This window comes from Toxotes jaculatrix, chromosome 11 (genome assembly GCF_017976425.1).
Source record: "Toxotes jaculatrix isolate fToxJac2 chromosome 11, fToxJac2.pri, whole genome shotgun sequence".
In the NCBI taxonomy this organism is placed as follows: domain Eukaryota; kingdom Metazoa; phylum Chordata; class Actinopteri; family Toxotidae; genus Toxotes; species Toxotes jaculatrix.
Genome location: NC_054404.1, coordinates 14,934,586 through 14,959,128, shown reverse-complemented (window position 1 = coordinate 14,959,128; position 24,543 = coordinate 14,934,586). Strand labels below are relative to the sequence as shown.

At 38.5% G+C, this 24,543-nt stretch overlaps 1 protein-coding gene across 1 annotated transcript in view; it reads left to right on the top strand.

The window, feature by feature from the left end:
* The window catches only part of wdr27 (WD repeat domain 27), a 40,041-nt gene extending 24,726 nt beyond the window's left edge, over positions 1-15,315 (top strand). The window contains exons 23-25 of the mRNA XM_041049536.1: positions 2,766-2,864; positions 13,559-13,668; positions 14,171-15,315. Coding sequence (XP_040905470.1) covers positions 2,766-2,864; positions 13,559-13,668; positions 14,171-14,252 — 291 coding nt within the window. The 3' untranslated portion in view covers positions 14,253-15,315. The remainder of the gene's footprint in view (positions 1-2,765; positions 2,865-13,558; positions 13,669-14,170) is intronic.
* Positions 15,316-24,543: the final 9,228 nt, after the last annotated feature.

The window sequence follows — 24,543 nt, the reverse complement described above, 5'->3', positions numbered from 1 at the left end:
GTTTTTGTCTAGTCTTTGGTGAATCTGCTGTTCTGCTAGATATTTTCACAGAAGTTTAAATCATTCCCACACTCCCATAATGCAAAGGGGCAGATAAGTCCTCTATGAAAACGCTAGTCCGCTTTTATTTATGCTGCTAAGTGTGTTGAAGTGTAGTTGCAGTTCACCAGACCCATAAGCAGCAAAGTATAAAGACTTACTACAGTAAATTATTTAATAATAATATAAAGAAAATACGCTTTATATTGTATTATTTTACTTGACCTTGTATATCTGAAAGACGTCAGGAAAACAGCAGCGTACCTTTATCAGTTTCACCATCTTTTAAGGTGAGGACTGTTTGTGCTTGACTCACAGATTTTTATTTGGACTCCAGCCTTTTTCCATAGAAGTCAAATTCAACATTCATGTCGAAGCAGAACTGTTTAATTGCTTTTCCAGACCATGCCTTATATTTGCTTTCAAGACGTTTTCAGAAGACTGCCTCCCTTTTCCTTATCCATCTCTCTTTTCTTCTGGACTATGTGCTTGTTGAAAGCAGTGGAATAATATATGCATGCTGCTGGTTATTATTAATTATTGGGACTCAAGCACAGCATGGACATTTGAGAGCATCCCTGTCGAGATCGGACATTTCCAACGTTTCGTGGAAATCAGGAGAGTATACGGTAGTGAGCTACACCATATTTATTTGTAGCTGCCCTGAGACTTCCATAAGCCAGACACATTTGTACTTGTCTTAATATATCAAAAAGCAATCATGGAAAATAAAAAAAAGAAACAGAATGCTCTAAAAAGACTCCCTAGATCATATTACACATTTTCCAAAAAACACAAGGCCAAAAACAATCTAAGTTGAATATGATTTCAGTGTGGTCGATTTTAACCTATTATATTTTCAGTTGAAATACGTATAATTTTCACTTCCCCTCTTATCAACTGCCATGGTTGATTATTTAGAATATACCAGTTTTCTTTTTTAAATTATTAATCAAGACGCCTGCCTAGTGATAGTTTTCATACCTCATGCTCTGTTGCCCCTGCTCTTTGCTTCAGTTACTGTTGATATAAACTGATACATCTGGGGTTCCTTATTATATTTTAGCATTCCCGAAAGAACCTTTCTTTTCCAAGTATCTAATGCCCTGTCAGGCACCACTCACGTCATATGCCTCAGACAGGAGACGTTCTACCCATGGACCATTTGACAGAGCTCACTTGAAGCATTTTTCAGGGAAACATAATGCAAAACAGCTGCAGGAATCTGATGAGTTGCCGTCTGGTAACAAACATCCCCACATCTATTTTTATCTGTGCTCGTGGCACTGAAGCAAACGAATTAGTCTTAAAACTCAGACTGCACTCCAAAAACTGTGCTAACACATTCACATATCTTTTCAAAGATATCATTTTTAAGTCTTGATTCCAAGATGTCTACACAAGCAGTATGCAAATGGTTTTTGTGCACCCAAGGCCAAGTGTAAAATCTTCACCTACTTAACACACAAGAAAAGGGTTGATTAATAAGACTTTTACTACCTCAAAGCAGAAAATAACAGTAATCAATCTGCAAGGGTTCCGTGACTCTAAGTGGCTTTTTATTGCAAAGCTATTGAGAGTCAGCATGACAGTATTTTGTCTTGTGAGGCTGACATCAGCTGACATCAGTACTTGATGTCTCGTTTGGATTTGCTGCAGACAGTGGCAAATCCTAAGGATTGTTGTTTAACTTCTCACCTTGCTGCAGTGATGTAGAAGTATTCAGGTGTGTCAGTACACTGTGGCATCACTGTTGAGTATAGTTACAGGTGCAACGGAGCAAACCTCTGACCACAACCATCACTGAATAAGGGTGCTGGATACAACACATTTAAAACTTCCAACCAAACACTGCAATGAAACCAAGCCTTTCAGTCTGGTATTAAGTTACTCTTTAACAAAATATTTGAAAGTGCTTTGTGAATCAGTGTTGAATGTTACTTCACCGCAGGCAGTTTTACTAGCACTTTGATGGGAGAATCAGTTTCTGTCAGCAAAGAAAAGTAGATCTGGCAAAGTATTTGATGCCAGCTTCTGATACTACAGACATATTTTGTTTATCACTAAAAAACTATTGAATATTGAATGGATAACCAGCTCCAGATTTTTATTTAAATACACCATTGACCTCCACAGTCATTTGGCTTCAGTTGAGATAAATGATTCTGGCACAAATATTCCATGATTTTATGTGTCTGATTACCGATGTCAACACAAGCCAACTTACTGTCTAGCCAATCTCTCAACTTAGACACAAACTTCTAGTGATCATCAAGAAGATTTTAATAGCGTGAAAATATTTACAGTGAACTATTGAGGTGTTCAGACCAAATACTCCGTTATTCACCCCAAACAACCAACAGACATGACAGTGTGGAGCAGTGTGGAGCTATACGCACAATAACTGCATGTGTATGAAGCATGCCTTTATCTGTGTGTGTGTGTGAACCTCAAAACTTAAACATGATTAGCACAAAGATTTCCCTCCAAGTTTCCCTAAAGGAAATCTGTTTCCATCTGCTTATGTCTTTCCATTGACTTTGTATGCAGTCGTACCAAATCTACAGTAGTATGCGCTTCTTGTTCAGTCTAAACACTCTTGTGTGTTGTATGTATTATACACCTAAAATGAGCTTCACTAGGTGGGTCAACTTAACTCATGATCAGTGTGTCCTCCATCTGTACATCACTGCTTTTGTTCATGTAATCTGTCTCGTTCATTTCAGGCCTATGTGTATGACATCCGTAGCAGCAGCTACCTCCACAAACTTCAGAAACACTCAGACACAGTGCTCAGTGTGACGTTCAACCCTGCCTCACCTGAAGTAAGAACCTTTCTTTACCTTTTGTCTTTGTGGCTGTTTTTTTCCTTTCTTTTGTTACTCCTCTACCGTGCTTTCAATGCTCCATCGCTCATCATCTTAAATAAAGCATCAGTCATATTTCTCCACATCCCTGTAAGCTATTGGCCAGAGTATATATTTTGTACAGATGTAGTAAATGTCTTATTTTGACTCTCTTTTACTGACATCAGTCAGCCAAAGTAAAACCAGAGATTGTTCTTTCTTTCCAGATGTTGACCTATGTTAACTCTGTATAAACACCCCAGGGGACATTCATACAGCCAACAGTGTTAATGTGTGTTTTTACCCTCCACTCCATCCCTGATTATGCATATGCATCAATGGTGTAATACCCACAGTTATAAAAGGCCTGCTTAATGGCTGAGTCTTTAAACATTTATTTGCCCAATGCCCCTCCCCTGCACATCATGGCTAAAACAGCACTACTAATCAGTGGGTTTTGTTCTACTTCCAAATATTGTGCTTTATCTCAAGCATCTCAAACAGGTGTGAAGGAAATTGTTTAAAAGCAAAAAAGCCACAGTGAAAAGTAGTGTAAGTCAGAGGACATGTCATCCTTAGTCCAAGAAACTGCTTCAGTCAATTCAGTTTTACTCGAGTTTCACTTGGTGACTTTACAAATAGAAATACTGGTAGCCTATGAAAGTTGAAAGTTTTATATATACATTTTCACAAATGCATTAAGTCAGGTGTTTGCACAGGTCTGCACCATCTCTACTTGCATTGCACTCTTTGTAAGTTTTTGTAAAGAAGGAATGATATCCTCAGGCTGAGGTCACATAGCAGGGCTTATTGAGACCAACCCAACGGTTCAGGCTGGGTGGATTTTATGTCTGTAGTCTCACAGTGTTTCTACTAGTAGCCATGAAAGTATTCAATATTACAATTGAGCTAGAAATAATAAGAAGCTCAACTCTTTGTAGCATTTCATATGTGTGGGATGAGTGTACTTGTATGTGTGTTTTAGTGTGTGGGTGCATACTTTTTTGTCTTTGTATGTACATAAATACTGCATATTATACTGAAGTTGCAGACTATATAGTATTCTCATAAAAAATATGAATATCCTGAAATTCCAATGTGTATAAACGCACATAAAAATGCTTTTTGCATCTCTAAACACTGCTAAGACAACAACCTTTTTTCTAAATGTCAGCCTCCTGGACCAATACCATTTTCATTTAGAATGAATATCCCACCAAATCACTTTGTGGGTTTAACCAGTGGTGGCCAGTTTATAGTCCAATCAGATAATGACTACCACTCTTCCGCACCATAAATCTGTGGGATCTAGTGACTCGCTTTGTGGACTGTGCTGATCCACTTGTATGACTGAATGACTGGCTGCCTGTAGGGTTGTTCCAGCCTGTGATTTGCTGCACAGTTCCACAGTCGACAAAAGATATATACAAGGATATGCTTGTGGACTTCAGGAGCTGCTTTCCACCTTTTTCTGTTGACTGTTTATCAGTCTTACTAGATCCCTTGTAGCATAATGTTATACCATTTTGTTGCATTCTGTCTAAACTGATGCAACAGAGACAGTTCAATATTGACTGGATTGTGTGAGTGCCACATGTCAAAAATTATGTGAATTCTAAAGTTTGTTGCTGTGATGTCTTTATTTCAGTTGTCCCCATAGTAAATTTAAAGCTGTTTTCTATACTTGGCCTTCTCTCAGTTTAAACCGGTAGATATCCATAGAGGTTTGGGGGCTGTAAGCAGTCTTGCCAACGAAAACAAAAAGTAATGCTTAGCACTGGACAAAGGCCTTTGTTTATCTTGAATTGCCATTACAGGAATATAAGAAATCGAAGTTTACAGAGCTACTTTATGCCAGCATCCTTTCAACGTCTCCAACAAAGTCTCCGGAGCATTTCTTACAGAGCAACAATTCCCTTTGGAAGTGTTTTATTGTCCAGTTAATGATTTTCCTTTGGAACCGTTCAAAGCAAGTAGGTTTGCAAAAGAAAGCTTTTAAAATATAATATCACAACCTCTGCTGGACGTCTCATGAGGCTTCTTGTTGACTGTCTTTTGGACTTGAGACACATGTTTTAAATCTGCATGTCCATCTGCGTAAATCCATTCAGTTAAATTTTGCAGCACAATGTTACATTCAGATTTCCAAGTTTGAAAGTGGAAAGTTTGATCCATGGCCATTTACTGGCTGAATTACAGTGATCTGCAGAGTTTGAAGACACACTTCATCAGTCAGAGCATGCTCACTCCCCATCAGTACCTCTGTACATTCTGTTTGGTTTGATAGGACATGCAGTCAAAGCAGAAACCCCCAAAATATTGAGAAATGTTGGCACTATACACTGAAATGCAGTTGTATTTTTCACTATTGGTGTCAGGTGGATAGATTAAAATATTGCTTTAATATTGCTTTAAACTTACCAAACATATATGATAATACAAATGTCACCACTTGCAGTGGTAGTGTTGCAGTAATAACAAATTATTTCCACATGAAAATGTGGCTGTTTTTCTTTACAAATATTCACACATGGAGCACAGACTTGTGCTCATAATTTTTTATCATCTCTTATTGATTTCTACTCTCAGGTTTTTGTCAGTGGCCATCTCATACTACAGATACCTGCTAAGATTTGACCAGATTGAAGTCATAAAATTTTACAAATGTGTGAAAAAAATGGAAGGCTCCACGGGGTCTAAAAGAGCCATGACAAGGCTTCCCACTTTGGAAATCAGGATGTCCACATGGGAACAGCCTGATTCAGAGTTATGTTGTTGTTGTTTGTCTCATTCCCATTTTAATTTAAAGCACAGAAGTTGGTTCTCATGAAAGAAACTTGCTTTGCCCTACTAACCAATGACCAGTAATACTGTAGTTCATTGAATTACAGCTTCTCATTACACAAGCAATTCTGTATTGGCAAACTGTTGGCTCCAGCGCTTGTCAGACAATTCTCTAAATATGATTAGCACACAGCTGGGGACAGTCACGTGCATACGCCAGTGCACAGTGACGTTTTTGTTTGCTAACCCAGAGGGACAGAGCTGTTCTTCATCAGTGGCTAAAATCTACATTCACTGTGGCCTAATGTTTCTCTGGACCTCCTTGAGGGAAGGAAGACCTCTAACAGTTATTATTGAATTGAGATAAAACTGTATCAAACTGAAACATTCCAATCCTGTGCCTATTATTTTCACCGAATTAATTTCAGGGTGGTTTGACTTACTAGCTTTCAACCGTATCTCACAGTCTTGATTAGTGGAGTGAGTTAGCTCAGTTGTCATGGAGACAGATCTGTTGACATAGGAGTTTGGTAAATATTGTGGTTCCATCCATAGCACTTTTATGACTTCTTGACTTTGCAACAGTCCCAACTCAAGGTCCACTTACTAGCATTTCCACAGCTTTATCACATGTTCTTCACCAGCAGGGGCTGTTTGCTCTCTTGTCATTCAGATGGATTGTTTTAAGACAAATTCTCCCTCTGGTCATATCTTACTGAAATCATGTGAAAACTCTTACCAGTGACATCTTATTATTTGTCATTTCAGCTGTCATATTATGAGTAGCTCCAGTCACTCATTGACATATATACAAAAACATCATCAGCAGAGCAGGATAGTGGGAAACAACAACAGTTCAGTCTGTGTGAGGAAAATCTTTGCACAGTATCTTGGAAAATGTGAGGATTTATAATTATTTCAAGATGCTGAGAAGTTCAGTACTATAGAATCCAGAAAGTTACACCTTTGACTCTTACAGTAATGCCCTCATCATTTAAATGAGCAATCTTCTTAATATAACTGAGTGTAAGATTTTTCATAGATACATACAAAGAGAGTTACAGAAAACTCTCCTTCACATTAACTGAAAAGTGTTTCTTTCCTACTCCTCAGACACTTGGGCTTCTACTGATATATTGAGTGCCTGGCTTTACTTTGTGAGGCTGTTTCTAGTTAACCTTGATTTGGTTGATTTAATGTCTGACTGGAATGGACTCATACCGTACATATGTATCTTTATTTTTACTTTATTTTTGGCCAAAGAAGTCATGTGTAAATAAAAATGAGTGGAAGTTCAAGAATACCTGGGAAATGGCCAGTCTATGACATTGCAACAGTAACATAGCTGAATTTCCTAAACCAGTGCTTTCTCCTTACCAAGACATTTGCTGGCAAAAAGTGTCCCCAACCTGTACTCACCTTGCTTTTAAGCCACATTTGATGGCCAGATGTTCTCCATATTTACTGCTGTGAGAACCCTCCGATGCAAGGCACAGACAGATAATGCAATGCATATTTTCCACTCATTTTTCACTCATGTTTTCCACCCTAATACTTAAAAGACCATCAAGCAGGCAGATCTAGCTCCGGGGTTCATTCCCTCAGGTTTATTCCTGTACTTTAGTCTGTAATGAGAGATCCCAACTTTTACTGTCACTTCACTTTGTTGTCTTGTAAAATCTTGTGGGATTTCACATGGCGCACCTCTGTAAAGTTTTGTACGCTCCCCTCTGTTGGACCTAAATGTGCTGCCATAAAAGTTCACTTGCAAATTTTAGAAGGCGTATTTTCTCACTTGTAACAGGAATGATTTTGTCCCTGCTGGTTCTACACATAAGGATGTTCTCTGTCATTCATTTCTCATTTATTTCATTGCGTTTGCATGAGGGAGGCAAACAAAGGTTTGTCCAATTCGAGTAGGGCCTCAAAACAAGACATTGTTACTGCATCTGTAGTGACTTCCTCCAATTAATTTTGGAATTTAAGAGATTTAGGATCATAAGTAAAGGCAAAGAAAAATGCTGTAGCCCGAGGCGAATCAACAGCGACTTCAGAGAAACAGGTTACTAGGTCAGACTAGAGAAATAGACTTCATGGGGCTATGCTCTATTTGAGTTACTCAGATTTCTGTACTGTTGATGGCTCCAATTACATTGTTCCACATCAGCAGTGGAAACATCTTTGTAATGCAAAGATCAGCTTACTACGGAAGATGAGTTCTTTTAAAGGACAGTGGAGTATCCTCTGTTTTTCCTTAATATTTTTTTTTCCAGTGGACTGATTTGAATGCTGATGTATTTTTTAATAATAAGTAACAAGAAACGTTGTTGAACCCCCTGTCTATTGTTATGATAGTTTCTTCATTCAGATGCTTTGTTTGAATTGGTGACCTGTTCATCAAAGCCTCACACTGAAGTTTTTTTTTGCTTCTTATTTAAAAATGGCTTGTTTGTCCTTCCATTGTGTTTGTAATTGAGAGGATGAATGCCTTTGTGCTTTGGTTATTGAATCTCACTGAACACTGGTATTGATAACAAATGGGAAAGCTGTCATCTGTACATTCAGGTGTTTGAGTTTCTGGCTCCTTGTTTGTGTAAAAGGGGATTTTTCATCTTAATGACCATTCTCTAGGTAGGCAAATGTTAAATATAAATAAACGCCTAGAATTTGAATAGTAGACCATAATGAATGGTTCTCTACAATCTTAGCTTTAGAACAAGTGAATGCCAATGAGAAATGACAAAGAAGGAGATGGACTTTTTGTAATAAAAGGTTTCAAGTGATTCAAGAAAGAAGGGAAACAAATCTTCACAGTGGTGTTGAAGTCTCTGTATGTTGTGTCAGCCCTTGTTAAATGTGACTCATATGAATTGGAACATTTGTAAAAGTTGTAACTTTTACCTGTGGGAGACTGGAAAGACATGAACAGGATGGTTGCACAGTGAGACACATTTACAAGCCAGAGCAGGGGTTTTGCTTTGAATAATCCTAAACCAGGTGTGCTTGTTTCAGAGTTTTAAACATACTGACAAGGAGTTTCAGTGTCAGCTGAATCAGCTCGTGGTGAAGAGTCTGGCATATTGTCATCATGTTTGTTGTGTAATTTCAGTTGCTAGATATGTGTTTGTTTCCGTGGAAAGATCCTTCAGCAAGATACTGAACTCTCGTCTGTTCCAGAGACACTGCTGCACTCTGACATTTCTGGTCACTTTTTAAATGCATACACATGTGTTTATTGGAAGGGAATAAGAAAAGAAACAAAATCCAAATTAGAACTCTTTTAAAAATGAAAACACAGTTTTCAGTGTCAGTCTTTTGAATAAGTGAGAACTTTCTGAACTATTTCCCTCAAGTACTTTGGACCTAATTTGCACTTCATGTGTTGGAGTTAGTGCAGGACTGTGACCGCTTACTGACACAAGCAGCTGTCTCTAAAAGTTAACATGTTCTATCGTCCCAAGTAGGAAGATGAACAATGAGTGAATCATCTCATTGGCTTTCAAGCTCAGTGCTACTCTTGTCTCCAAATGTCAGCACGTATCATCTTTGCTCTTTGCAGGCAGGCAAAAAAGCAGCTGGCGTCCCACTAGACCTTTTTACTGTATCATTTCATTTGTGGCCATTTGTCATTTGAAAAGCTAGCTATTCACACTCTTTAGTTTCTTTCTTTTTTTCTTTTAATTTTATCTTTTCGTTTCCTCTTTGCCTGACCCCAGAGAGCAAAACGCCTCTCTTCTTACTGTACTGGCCAGACAGCAAATACAGAGGTGGACTCTGCTGTCTGGTCCAGAATGTCACATTAGAGTGAGACACAGACTGAGCTGAGACAGCCTCTCTGAAATCAACTGGCCTGTGTTCAACACAGCTGGAACTGCAATGAATAGGAAGTGAGGAAATAAAAAGTTTGGGTCCAGTTGCAAAGTTACAAGAGGCCTTTTTAAGTATCCGAACCTCTCACATGTAGTAGACAGCTTTTCTCATTTGGTCATGGTGTTAGTTGAAAGCGTTGTCCTGTTCTTTGCTTGAGTACACAAACTATGAAGGACTCTGTGTAAACTGGGATGACACAACATTTTGTCTTGAGTGTGCAGCTTCAGTGCATGAAGGCAGCTCAGATGTGCACATTTACAGTTAAAAGGCATATATTATGACTGAAAATTACTTTGGATCTAACTCAGTGTAAGACAGCAAATAAGCATACTAATTAGCATGTTGATCAATAAGCCTTAGAGCTACTAGTAGGCAGATTTTGTTACTTTTGGATACTTTCCAGTCTTTATACTAAGCTAAGCTAACCTAACCAGCTGTTTGCTTACATACGTACTCATTGAAGTCTTGGCAAGAAAACAAATACGGATATTTCCCAAAATGTCAAACTATTCTTTCTAAATAAGCATCACATAGATTCATTCAGAGGCACACAAATATAGAATATATTTAATGTTGTAGAAGCATAGAACGTATGTCTTTTTCTTTTTTCTAATTTGAAGCTACCAAATGAAAACTCTCAAAAGATCAGTTTTAATATGTTTCTCATTCATTATTCATTATTCATTATGATTTTGGTGACAGCATTAAACTTTGAAACAGCTGAGATATTGACAGGGCTGGCCCTCCAACATGTCATAAACTGATATAAAAATAAGTAATAATTCTGTGATTGTGTCAGCCTTAATAGACATTCACCGTTCACTTTTATTTATGGGTGTTCCCTGCACTTTTTTTCAAGTAACATTCCTCACACAGCTTCTGGAGCAAACACAGGGAATGAAGTGAGTCTGATTGTATCTGCGTTCCTCTGCGTTGTGTTACACTCACTCAGATGGGCGTGTCCAGGGCCTTAGAAATGAGCTCTAGCTACACAGCCTGTCAGAGACTGGCTAGAGGGCAGATGGATAAACAGGCAGAAAGTCTGAGCCTGTCAGATAGAACTGAAAATCTATGAAATAAAAACTCAATGTCATGTCTTTAGTGGGCGGTGAGCTTCATTTTCCTGAAGCTTTTATGGATTTTCAGGATTAAAACAAATCCCTTTAAGTCTTTTTAGAATCTAGCTCATAATTGCTTTATTAGGAACAAATTTTGGCCATCAATTTAAAATTATTTTCAATACAAAGTCGATAATTAATGCTTAAATATTATTAAAGCATCAAACCATTTAATATATATCAGTCACTATCAGCAATAGACTATACATTTCCTTTTGTAACCTCATTGCGGAGATAACCATGGTGACCATCTGATCTTCTTTCCCATCTCTCATGTGGATCACCCTTCCTCAACATGTACAGCACAAAACATCCTGGTATGTTGGCATTTGTGAAGCTTATGTTCGTATCAGTTTCAGTGTTCACCACTGGAAAGTCTGGCCCACGTTGCATTCTTATCATTTTTATTCCTGCTTTGAACCATTGATTTGTGGTCTTTTTCCTCTGACCAACCAGTCTTTCTTCCTTTGTTACTTGCCTATTTCTCAGCATTCTGATAGCCTTATACAGCACTACTTCCTGCAGTACAGCAGTGTCCTAATAATGCATCAGAGGGTGTAGTAACACAGTTTGTTCCAAGACTGCCTTTGTACAGACAGAGGGTTTGTAAGTCATCAACAAAAGTTCGGCCTCCAGCAGGAATTGTTTATATTCATTTTTAAGGCTCCATTTACTTCCATGGCTGTTGGAGAACTGTAAATTTCTTAATCATTAGGAAAGACCTGTTTTCCATGAGATTTATAGGATTTTTCAGTTTTTGATGACCTAAACTTGATTTTATTTACCTTGAGCTGTCTGAGATTATTCACTGGACTTGAACTCCTGAAATTTCAATAAAAAATGAAAAAATGGGAGTGTTCTAAATCATTTCACCGGTAGTGTATGTCAGTAGTTTTAGGATTGCATAACAACATCTGACATTGTAAATAAATCTTCAAGCAGAGATCAAACCTATGAAAACTGCATTTCTTAGAAATGGAATGTTAAGGAAAGTCTAATAACTCACTTGAGATGGCCCAGCATGGCCCCTGCTATATTTCTACAGTGAATCAGCTCTCAGCAAGTTCTGCCTTCTGACCCTGAAGGTCACCCAAAACCTTCAGCCCTCGTCAGCTTAGATTGCTTCAGCCTCAGTGAACAAAGGCGGATGGCTGCAGAGATGGAATGTGTTGGATTACAGACGTTTGTTGCAAGTTTATGACTTAAAATTTCCACTAATGTTGTTGTCACCTTTTTAGATAACCCAGGATTTAGTTTCAACTCTGGACAGCATGTTTGCATGGAGGAGTGTAATGCCTAGGTGATTACACAGTCTAATGGTTTTGGATGGCAATTGATGAAGAGAGCTGTGGTTGCTAATGGAACTGCTCTCTGACCCTCTTTAAGTTTTAAATAGCTATGTTAGCAGCCCCGGGGGCGGGACCCAGACAGCTTGGCCATTGTTCATTAAGGTCACTGAGCAAGAGGTCATGGTGAAAGAAGACTCCTTGAAGATGGAAGAGCTAGTGAAATGAACTGTTTGTTTTGTGGGAGTCTCAAACACTTTCATACACTAAAAAAACAAATACAAGAAATGCTTATGTGGGTGTAATGCACTTATGCTTGATTGGCTGCCTTTTTAGAGAAATCCTCTTGTCTTTGGGCTCCACACACACCTGGAAATCCTCTGTGTGTCTATAGGAGAGAGGCTGCAAGGATCACCATCAAAGGAAGATTAAATCCATCCCAGTTTAGTCATTGTATGCTTGAGTCATCGTCAGACCTCAGCTATTGTGACTCCCTTTCCCAGCACAGGCATCTGTTTGCTGGTAAAAGATGATTTCTCCTGCATAAAACAGCTTTAGTACATGGGAAAAAATGTTGGACTATTGCTGTACCAAATGTGGTTTTTATCACTGCTTGGCAAATCAGTGTTTTCCAAGACTCCCGCTGTTAGTATATTTTAAAAAAGATACTCTGTCTTTACAATGACCTAAAAATCTCTGAAATCACCATAAATGACATTGATACTACACAGCAGATCTGGACATTCACCCAAGCGTTCCCATTTAGTTTGCAATTTGTTGGGTTGTTTTCACTTCCCTCTTTTTCATCATGTAGGATTTGTGAAGTCCTTTAAAACTTTAAGTGGGATTAAGTGTAGTACAAATAACCCTGGCTTGAAGTACTATGAAACAGTTTTTAAATGGTTTCTTACACACCCTGGTCTTACACATCACATACACTTAAAAATAAAGTGAAAATAGAGCAATTTGTGAACAACTGTCTTGAATTAGGATTGTTCCATCATATTATACACTCTATTTTGAGCAGCTACAGATAAAAATATGTATCATAAACCTCATTGTGAACCCCAAATGTGGAGTTTCCTATTGCTGTTGCTGCTGATTGATTGTTGAGGTAATGCTCCCTCACTCTCATCTGCTCTGCTGGCTGATAAAAAGATTTGAAAAATCTTGCTGCTTAAAAAGTGAAATAGTTTGCACGTGTTTAATCTTAACTGGACATGCAGGGTGTGGGTTGATGTTAGTTTATTGATGTGTGGGTGCCCTTTTAATCTGTAAACAGTTGCCTCACCATGACTAACACTGGCAGGAACCTCGAGCCTCAGTTTTGATTATACAGAGTTATATAACAGAGTTATGGCCAGGTGGCTTTATGTTTTTTTGTGATAAATAGCAGGTATGGAAAATCAAGAATTTCAATAGGAAACACAGTATGGATCTTGACCTTGGTGATGCTCGTCTTTAAGGAAGCAGGTGTGCTGTTACGCAACTTGGTCCTCCAAATAGAGAGTCGTAAAAAGGAGAGTGATGTGTGACACAGTTCCTTTGAAGTATCATCCACAAGAGTAAAAGCTGAATGTGATGTCATGTGTTTTTTTCCCTCTGTCTTTCCTAGCTGCTGACTGGGACCCTGGATGGGAGGCTGAGACTGTTTCAGTCCAGCAGTGGGGCCCGTCTGTCTCATGACACCAGTTCTGCTGTGCATGGCGTCCCCAACATGACTAGGTAATTACAGCAGGCTGCTGCAAAGGCCATGCAGGTTTTGTTAAAGCAGTTCCAGCCTTCTGGCTAGGATTTCACTGGGAAAGAAGAACACAGGAGTTTTGTTTTTTTGGCTGTTTGATGAAGATCAAAAATAGGTACAAGTTTAAAAAGTTGTATCTACTCTTATATGTTCTTCTACTTAAGCACTTCAAATTGTCAGAAGGAACCACCCATTTCAGCTCACTCATCTTTGTTAAACTTCCAGTATGTGCATAATCAGACCACTTTTCTTTTAACTGAGATCCAAGTGGTTTGATTAAGTATCTTGCACCAGGTTCATTAATCCACATTATCGTGACTCTATTACAGATAATTGCAGCTAAAATTGCGGGAAAACAGTTTTATTAGCAGTTATTCCCATCCATTCATGCACATGCCTCATGGTCAAGAATCAGATTTTGTTCGTTTCAGTATGTGGAACAGATGTATTTCTGTATTACTGACTGTGACCACCACTTAGCAGATCAGTACACAAAGCGATGACATCAGCTGGGTGCAACCTCTTTGGATGCCAGACGCACAGATGCTACTACTGTTCATACTGACACACCCGTCCACATTGTTTGAGCTCTACATTTACTGTTCTCTGCCTCAGTCACAACAAAATGTCAGTTACACTCAATTGTAATAAAAGAGAATAAAAACACAGGACTGTGACAATGTGAAATGAAAGCTTTAGGGGTATAAATACATTGCCACATCATACTTACATGCATGTTATGTGTGCTTCACAGTTCTACTTTAGGAACACTTAAGTACTTTTTTTTTTTCTTTTTACTTATCTCCAATTAATTTTTTTTACGACTGTTGGGTTAAATTATATGCCAACAATATTGTAATATATACTTTGTAACCTTATTCATCACAAATTCAAGAGGCATTGCAATCTGACTTTAACACTCTACAAACTGGGTTGTCAGCTAACAAACTCAATAAAACAAACAAGTCTTACACAATGGTCTTTGGTATGAGACAGAACCTCAACTACATATCCAGCTCTGGTTTTAGTTTGTAATGACGGGTCAGTCTGTCCAGAAAGTTGATAAAATTGGGTTTATGGATGGAGTCTGTAAACCACACATTGTTCACATTAGAAAGAAAGTTAATTTTGTTATTAGTGTTCTCGGTTGTTCCAGACATTGTTTTGAATTTTAATGTCAGACAGAGACTTACTTCACAACTTATGTTCCTGACTCTGGACTGTGGTGACATTAGTCATCAAAATTCTTTTAAAACCAAACTCTCTCTGTCGTCTGTAATAGTTTATGAAAATTTGTATTAGAATGAATTAGAAATGTATGAATTTATTTTGAAACACATTCATTCTAGTCAAATTGTTTGAAACAATGCTCAAGAGTCTCAAGTTTTCGTATTGAGAGCTTCCTCTAATTGGAATATTTTACCTGCACATATTTGTTCTCTGTCATCATTTGGCAAACGTAAACATGACTTATTCTGGTGTCTTGAAACTAATTGCATTTGTTTCCAGTAATACTCTCCCAACATAATACCAAAGTTAAAAAAGTGTTAATATTTCCTGGGGACATGTCACTGGCACCACTTTGTTTTCCTGTGATCTCGTCGTAATTCTCACTTACTTCTTGACCAGGAAAAACTCTTATTATCTCCCGCTATGCTGCCATTATCAGTGCAGACATGTTGTAACCCACAGCTAAGTCCTCAAAGAGGCTGAAGGAAAATTCTGCCTATCTGGAATGGAATGAAATTTCAAGCGTCACTCATTCCTTGTCCATTAGGAAAAGATATTGTACTTGACGCATTATCTGACGCTGACGATGATGATAGAATGATAAATCCTGATAGGCTGCTTGTCTTAACTCCCTCAGACGGAGATGAATTTTCAGAAGACTGCTCATTTCTGCCTTGTCCCTTATCCAATATTCCGAGTTTGATTTACTCTGTCTTTTTGGACTGTGTGCTTTAATTGATACCGAGGCAGACTGCCTGTGAAGGTTGTTCTCCGTGCAGCACCAGCCTCAGCTAGGTCAGATGAAATATAGCTTTGAAGTTGCACAATATCAGCTGCCAGGTTTCCTATCACAAAAAACTGATGTTAGACATTAAAAGAAAGCTGGGCTGAGGCTGTATGGGATTTATGGGGTGGTACCTATTCTTTTGTCATACACCTTACTATGTATGTATGTGTGTGTGCATGTGCTCTTTGTGCCACAAAGATAGGTATGCACTGGCAAGGTTAAGTCCGCCCTGTCACGGTGAGCTTTAGTGTTCCTGCAAACAGCAGAGACTCTCTACTGGAACAAAACACAATAAATTGTCTTTGGAGTAAATTTATGTAGCCATGTTCTTTCTCCATTTTAATGCGCTGGAATGTGCGTGAGTGAGTGAGTGTACGTGTGTTTAGGAGTGAGTATCTTCTCTTGAATGAATTAACTTGCTACTCTAAGATTCGGTTGGAGATCATATTCACAAACCAAAGTGATATACTGATGTACAGGCACATTCCTTGTCTGTGTGAGGTCGTGTTGGGTGCACTCCCTGCATTGATCTCACCAGTAAAGAATGACGGGTTTATACTCGCAAATAAAAGGATTTCAAGAATAGCCACACCCGTACATCATAATGCAATCTGGTCCAAAGTTTGATCTCTCACAATACTTTATCATACAATTTGACAGGGAGAAGCAACTCCAACTTTGCATAGAATTAGGACGCTGAATGTACCGAATGGCAGCACTGAACAGAGCAGAGTGTCACTTTGAAGGAAGATACAGTACAGGACTCACAGTCTAGACGTCCATTTTGAATTTCAGTATCATCTACAACCCAAGCATAGTCTGTGCATGTCGGCGACATTGCCTGCAAAGTGTTTTGGTAGCTGACTGACTCTCCGGTCTCTGTGTTGGCCTGAGGTCTGAATGCGGGCCTTCACTTTCCCTCATGAGTAATTTATGTAAAGAAAACCAAGATATACATCACGAGACAGGTGCAGTTTAATGATCCCCCAGAGACCTCTGAGGATCTCTGCTCTTTTGTTTTCATAAACTCTGTGAAACTCAAAAGTCAAGGGAGTGGAATATTTGTGCACATGTCAAAAACTGCTGTCATATAGCTGTGACTCATGCAAGTCTTATGCAATTCTGGTTGTATAATGTTGTATGAATTATTTACAAGAAAAAAGTAACAAGACTGACGGATATAAAGGCGATAATCTCTGACATCTGCTTTCAGTGCTGCTTTAAAGACCTGGTGCAAAATAATGGTGGGATCAGACTACATGATATGGCTTGGCATGAAAGATGTTGGGCATCAAGAACAAAAAAAAATAGTGATGGCTTTGACAGTTGCTTGTCCTATCCTATGTAATGTATTATAATGGATGTCAACAGAGGCAGCATCTGGGACACCTCATGACGTCCCGACAACAGTCCCAAAGACTTGTGTGGGACCATCTTTTAGTTTGACAACTCTGACGTGTTGCATGATGCTGTCCCACAGGAGCACAGGGCGCTAATGCACACACAACTGACAACATGATTAAACAACAAAATTGAAATGTTGTTGGTCCTGTCAAGTGGAACAGTAAAGTTGATTCCTGGCACCTCCTTTTTTTAAATCTCCTATACATGTCACATGTCATGGCTAACTTTTTACTTAGGTCTTGTCTAAATTCTACATGAGTCAACCAGTAACCAGTAGTGCTGGCGGTTAGCATGAGCTGAGACACTAAAGGTAAACAAAGAAAACAGTGCGACCTTGCAGAAAGTGAAACTTCATCAACAGGAACTCAAAAAAAAAAAAAAGAAATATTAGAAAGGAGCTGTGCAAAACCACAACGACAGTGAGCAGTGAGTAGCACCAGTCACCAAAATGAGCAAGAAATAGCTGCACTCAGTTTAGTGTATCACTGGATATTAATCTGCAGTGGATTATGTAGAGTGGCTTGAATGAGGCAGCACATCCCAGTATTCAGTAACTCTAACATTAACTCTTTTTGACTACAGTATACGAGGTAACTGCAAAGGATGAACATGAATGGTAAGCTGTGGAGTAGTATATACTGGTGAAATATCCAGATGGAGCCACACAGGAAGAGCCAGACTTAGAAATCGGTGTCTTTGTTCTTGACTCTGTCCCGAGCTGTTCTGGGCTGCTTTGTGCAGACAACGACGGAAATACAGATTAGTAGCAGATGGTGTCATCCAGGGAACAAGGCATAAACATTCGAGTGCTTAACACTCCGATAAATCAACACAAGACCCTTGTGGAGTTAGCGGGACAAATGGGGAAAACAGGAGCGCGTAACACAAGGTGCCAGATCACTGTATTAGAGTTGAAATCAAATAGCAAACCTCTGAATAACAATCTTGAGCTTTAAAAGCTTTTCATTGTGCTCCATTAATTCCTGACTCTTTCTGACTTTTTGCTGCAGAAAAGGATACTCCAAGTTTTCATTTGTGCCCTGAAAGGAGAAGCACTTGCTAAGTGCGGAGTGTTTCCTTATGCAAGGTCTTCATAAATTTAAGACACTTAATCAGCTCCATTAAGCCAAGGTGCAAGGGCGAGATGAGATGATAGTTTGGCATCTGAGTGTAAACCATCAAGTCTCTGCACATTTCTCAGGATCATTAACTCACCCCCACCAACCTAAACTCCAACCTTTCATGAACAGCAAAGATAGCATTTCAGCATCAACCTCCACTATTAGCAAATTCCTTTGTTTTTTATGGCTGAATTTATTTCCTCTAAGTTTTATGTTTTTCTCTGTAATCGTGTTTAACTAAGGTGGAGAATTAACAGCACATGTGGTTGAGCTCCACTTTAGTGAATGGATGTGACTGCTGCACACGTCTCTGTGTGTAGCTTTCTTGTACTGGATTTGCGATACTGTTGTCACGTTAAACTTAACTTTGGTGCTTAATCTTTACTTTTGCCATAAAATGAAGAAACAAAATTTAAAAAAAGCAATGAAGAGAATGATGTGATACTACTCAGGTTCAGTTTGCTGGCAGAGTTTGAAAATCCATCAAAGTGAACAAAATAGAAGCCCAAACGTATCATCTGTAAGTCTGTACTAGAAGTTAGTTTTCAGGTTGTCTGGTTGCCAACTAACCATGGCTATCACCTGCCTGACTAACTTAACTTTGAGGAACAACTGTGCGCCAGGTTTTCATACCCTCGAATGAAATCCAATTCAGCAGTAAGGAAAATATCTCACAATCTAATTTCCGTCAGCACCAAGCACACTCGTTTTTGCAGGGACGTAGACAAATCTTATTCCTTCACCACGGCTGCATCACGCTAATTTACCCTGAATGCTTAAAACTGTCGGCATACAGACAGAAGCAGGATGCCAGCTATAAAACCTGGACTCAATAATGAGCAGGAAATTCTCCTCTGGAACATTTGGTATTCTTCAACATATCATTCCCGCTCCTTGCATCTCACTATCTTCAGGGTATTTTCAGTGGTTGTGCTTCTGTATCTAAGTCCAATGTGCAGTACATTCTCTTCTCAACTTGACAATACAAGGCGCTTCATTTTATAACTGTGCCAACAGCGAAGTGTTGCTCTACCTCTAAAGGATATGTCTGATGATACCTTTATTGTTCTTATTGTCAACAAATCCCATGAAAATCAAAAACAATGAACGGATCCTCCTAATCTTTCTCCCTGTCATAGAGCTCCACTGTTGTCCAAAAACTATTAAAAGATATATCAACAAGCCAAGTCAGTGCATTGGTTGATATGTTCCCTCATTGTAATGAACATGGGCACTGTAGTTTATTTTTATACATAAACTACATGTATATAAACTGCAGTGTACATTTCCACATGCTTTTTAAAAAGCATGTGTTTCTAAAAATTCAAGATTGGGGTGATGTACTTAAAAGTTATCATTATACTTTATACTAATACAATATACTTTATGTACAATACTTCATCAATATTATACAGTATGCTATATTATATTATTGAAGTTTTGTTACTGACGTATACATGTGTAAGGTGCATTTTAATGATGTAGCTGTTCAAGGTTTAATTTTATCTTAATCACAGTTTTTAAATGTATGGGTACCTGGGAATAATTTATTCTAAAAAATAATTGTTATTAAAATAAACTTAGCGTATGTAGTAACTCAAAAGCAATAACACTAAAAATGGATGTAGTGGAGTAGAAAAGTATTTTATGTACCTCTGAAAATGTAGGAAAGTACAGGTATGAAGCAGCAAAAAATGGAAATATGTCAGTGAAGCACAAGTATCTTAAAACTGTCTTTTAGTAAATGCACCCAGCTACTTTCCACCACTATTGCAGGGAACTTTAGTGTGAAATGGATGTTTTACTTAAATATAATTATTAGCATGAACCTAAACTTGTTTAGTCCACCTCCAAGAACCACATCTGTGCAGGATCAGTTTGTATAGTCAGTGTAGCTTCAGCTATGCTGCAGCACCTTCTGTGCCCAGGGACCCAAGGCCAGAGCTCCTCCCTCTCCTCCTCCTCCTCCTCCTCCTCCTCCTCCTCCTCCTCCTCCTCCTCTTCCTCCTCCTCCTGTGCGCTGCACTGAAGAGATCTCACTCTCACTTTGTTCTCTTTCTCACACAACACTATTCATGGTTCTTGCTTTCGCTGTCCATACACATCAATCTTTTTCTAGGTCCTTTATTGTTGTTCCCTCTAGATCTCTTTGTCATACAAGTACACGTGGTCTGTAAAATGAGCCCAGAATTCTCCCTTTTCTCAGGCTCTTATAAATTTGCACAATATATCTTACTTCTGTGCTGTAACTCCACTCATCCCATCAGCACAAGGAGGAAAATGGGAATCTGAAACTCATTCTAAAATGATTGTATCTCAGAAATGAAAATGCAATTGAGACAAAAGAGAGCGGAAGCAAAATTGTTCTTGTGTAATCCCTTACCTATTAACATAAATGTTGGCAAGTATCAGTCAAATGTTCAAATCCAACAGTTCAATTACACATCTGGTAATAAGTCCTAGCCCACTCAGTCAACTGAGGCTTGATTACGTCACTTTGACAAGCGATGTTGCATAAAGCTGGCAGTGTTCGACCCTCGCTAAACATGAGCAACCAGGAGGCAATTAATGGGGTTCTCACAGCCTGCCATCCTCCAACAGTCCTGCAGGCAACAAAGGAAGTAAACAAGATCCCCTCTGTTCATCCTTCCACTTAGGATATTGGCTAAGAACAAACAAAGATTTGACAGATCTTCGTTTTGAGCCGCATCATCTGATTTTGAACTTTCTGTGACAATAAAACAAAAATCCAGCCCTTATCCTGTTATTATCCCAAGCATAATATCACCCAAGAAATATTCAGTTGTGTTGAATTTACAAATCATGTATCAACAAATCCCACTCACGTAGGTCACATATAAACCTTTGAGAGGAGAACAAGTCAAACATTGGTTATCTCACTTTGATGTAATGCCTGGTCCAAGCCAAGATATGCGAGCCATTTTAATATGAAACTGGAATTAGATGCTTTGAAAGCAAACATGCGGTATCTTGGAAACAAGAAATCCTTTTTGCAAGCTCTTCTTTTTGGATGTTGCACACTAGACTCTGTAGACAATATGCATCATCGCATAATATCTTCAACATAGTTCTCGTACTGCTGGAGTGCACACTTTGCTAATGCTAATGCTAATGCTCACGCTCCAGATTGCTGTAAAATCCTTGATGACAATAAAAGTCACCTTCTCGTAAAATGAGCCCCAGCTTGTTCAAAGTGGAGGGTGACTAATGGACAGTATCAGTGTGTCAGTACACAGTTAGAATTCCCTTTAAAGTCAGAAAGTCAAACTGGAAGTCCTGCTGTGTTGCGATTTAATAATTAATGATGTGTACAGATCAGCTTGAATATTTTCCACAGTTTTCTTGCTCCCCCGTTGACTTCCCAATTGCCTCACAAAACCTATGAGAATAATTCATAGAGCCCTGTTCTGTAAAAACAGGCCTGTCTGATGACTCAAATGTTTTTGTAAATTGCTACCTGTAACAATCCATCTCAATGTGAGGGGAAATGCACTGTATGTCTTAGCAGAAATAAGATCAGGACTTTCAGACTTTTAGGTAGGACGTTCTGGTGATTTCAGAAAGTCAGGGGATATGAATATTATCATGGTGTCGATTTTTGAATAATACAAGAACCTGTTCATAAATGACATCACTTGAACCAGTAAATTTATGCACACATTTGGTGCATTTGTAATGAAATTTGTAAAACTGGCATAGGCTCATGTGAAGATCTGTTTCTGCACAAAGCTTCCATAGCTTTCTGCAGCCCAGAGGATTTGATTGGTGGTTTCTGTGATGTGGCTCCATACATCAGCTAGAAACTGTAAACTGTGTCACCAAGTCAAGTGAACAATCGTGGTAGGAGGATATGTTGTTGTCTAAAGTTTGCAGAAAGAAAATAAGCTAGAGTACACAAGTGTTTGAATTGAGGGAAGAGACAGAAACAAATGAAGTCAGCGACGGTGAAACTTAACTGACCTGTGTCAGTAAAATATTTTAACAGTGAAAACTGCTATTGTGAGAACTTGTGAAGAAAATGTCTGAATCTCCAAACTTTCTCTCTCGGGCAGAATCACTGAAGGATTTTTTTTACTGCCGTGCTAGCAGCTCTGTGTGGCTGCCGATTTAGCACAGAAGTGCTTTCAGCTAAATACTAACTTTCACTTTTTGTCAAGACATTTAAAACCACAACTGTCAACCTCATGGTGGAGATTGAAGAAAAGTCAGACATTTCACTCTCACAAGCAGTGGGCCAACCAACACTTAATCATATCATCTATAGCAAACCTTCTGAAAGAAACAATAAAAATCTGGAGGTTACCAGTGATAATGTTGAAATCCACCTCCAGAGGAGGCTGTAGCTAGATGGGGAGAGGGATATCAACATTGGTTTTGGAGCAGCAAAGATGAATTTAATGCCATTGTCATGGCTACAAGCAAACTAACAGTAACTAACCAGTAAATACTGCTGTGTGCAGAGCACAGTAAATGAGTAATGAGGACAGTAATATCCAAAGAAAAAAAATGGTGTTTATCTCCATAGATTTAAATACATACTGTACATTATAGACCAATTGTCATGCAAACAGAGCCGTCATTCCATTTGGGAGCTTATGCAAGGATATTTTACAATGCCAGCCATTCTTGCCAAATTTGTTTCATTGGAATTACTCAGCTTTTGGCATGATCAACTTAAAGGGGCTATTTGAAGTAAATCTTAACTAAAAAGACCATTTCTACCTAACATCTTTATTTTCATCACTCCCAAAACTATTGTATTTTTACAGAGGATGTGAGATTTGCATGTTACATGTGTCACTCTCTCCAGCTCTCTGTACTTTAAACATTTCAGGTGCCAGATTTCCTTTTTGGATTGTGCTCCTGAGTCACACTGAACCAATTTTTTGTTAAAAACACATAAACCTCTATGGTGAAGTCACAACTTGGAGAAGAGAGCTGGAAACTATAATTGTTTATCAACCAAACTGACATCCATCACCTTCATTTCATGGCTCCTCCACATCTCTGGTGTTTGTAGAATTAATAGAGGAGTCTGCTTTTATGTGTGCGTCTCTGCTGCATACTAGGTGAGCACTGGATCGTGATTTGGTCCAAATGACCCAGAAAGTTTTCAACAATATCTTAAAAGTGACAGAAACCTGAACTGTACAAATTCTGTTTTGAGCAAGACATAAGAGCAGTGTGTTCTTGACTGTCTGTTCATGGGACAGTTTGGTATAAACAAGTCTGACATGGATTTGTTGGTGCCTTTTATTCTTCTCTTCTAATTTGAATGTATTTGTATGTATTTTTTGATCACAAAAAAGGTATCAGTGGAGGCACCTTGGTGACAGTAAATGCCTTCTTAAAATAAAGATTACTATATTTAAAAAAGTATTTAAAAAGTACTTTTAAAAGTCTTATTTATAATTTGTGTATATATTCAACCAGAAGTGATCCAAGTTCATACTAAAACAGCCATTAAAAACGTTTTTCTTCCATAACTGACATTATAATTTTGATGATTAACGATTTAAAAGGAACACATTCAAACTGATTAAAACCCATCCTGAGAAACTACAACTGACAGTTGCACCACCACATTTAATAAGTGCAAGTCTGTGGACTATTTCAACTTTTTCCACCCCTGACAGTTTTAATCTGATGTCTGGTGGTCACTGTGGAATGCTTTTATCATCAGCGATCATTGTTATATTCTTGTCTTGTCAGACTAACCGTCCACTACTGTTTCTAATTTCTGTCAGGTTAGTGAATCTGTGTTGTTGAAAGGCAGTAAGAAACTGTCTGTTCTTCACCCTCTTCTTTTCCTCTAAATGGAATGCACATTTCCAATTGACGCAAACCATCGCTGAGACGTATCCTATTGGTACACGAAGGCCTACCCAGATCCACAGCCCTGTGATCCCTCTGCAGGGCTCCAAGAATGAGACGTTGTATCAGCTTTTCTTTCCCTGACACCGCAGTAGGGAAGTCTTGGCAAACACCTGACAATCTCCAGACACAAGACACTGCTTGCCAGCAAAGTGGAAGCATCCAAAGTATCTATTGTATTAGAGGTCATTTTCATGTTCTTTTTTTTTTTTTTTTTTTTTTTTTTTGTCTAACATTGCAGACATAGCTGGCATTCTCACTATTTATAAATATATTTGGCAAGTTATGGATATATTTGGCAAGTTTTGAGTTATAACACTGTTTTAATCAAAATGGTTTTAATCATATATTCCAGAACATCTTTACTTTATGCTTGTGTAGAGTTATCTCTTTAAAAATAGATAGATAAATAAATAAAT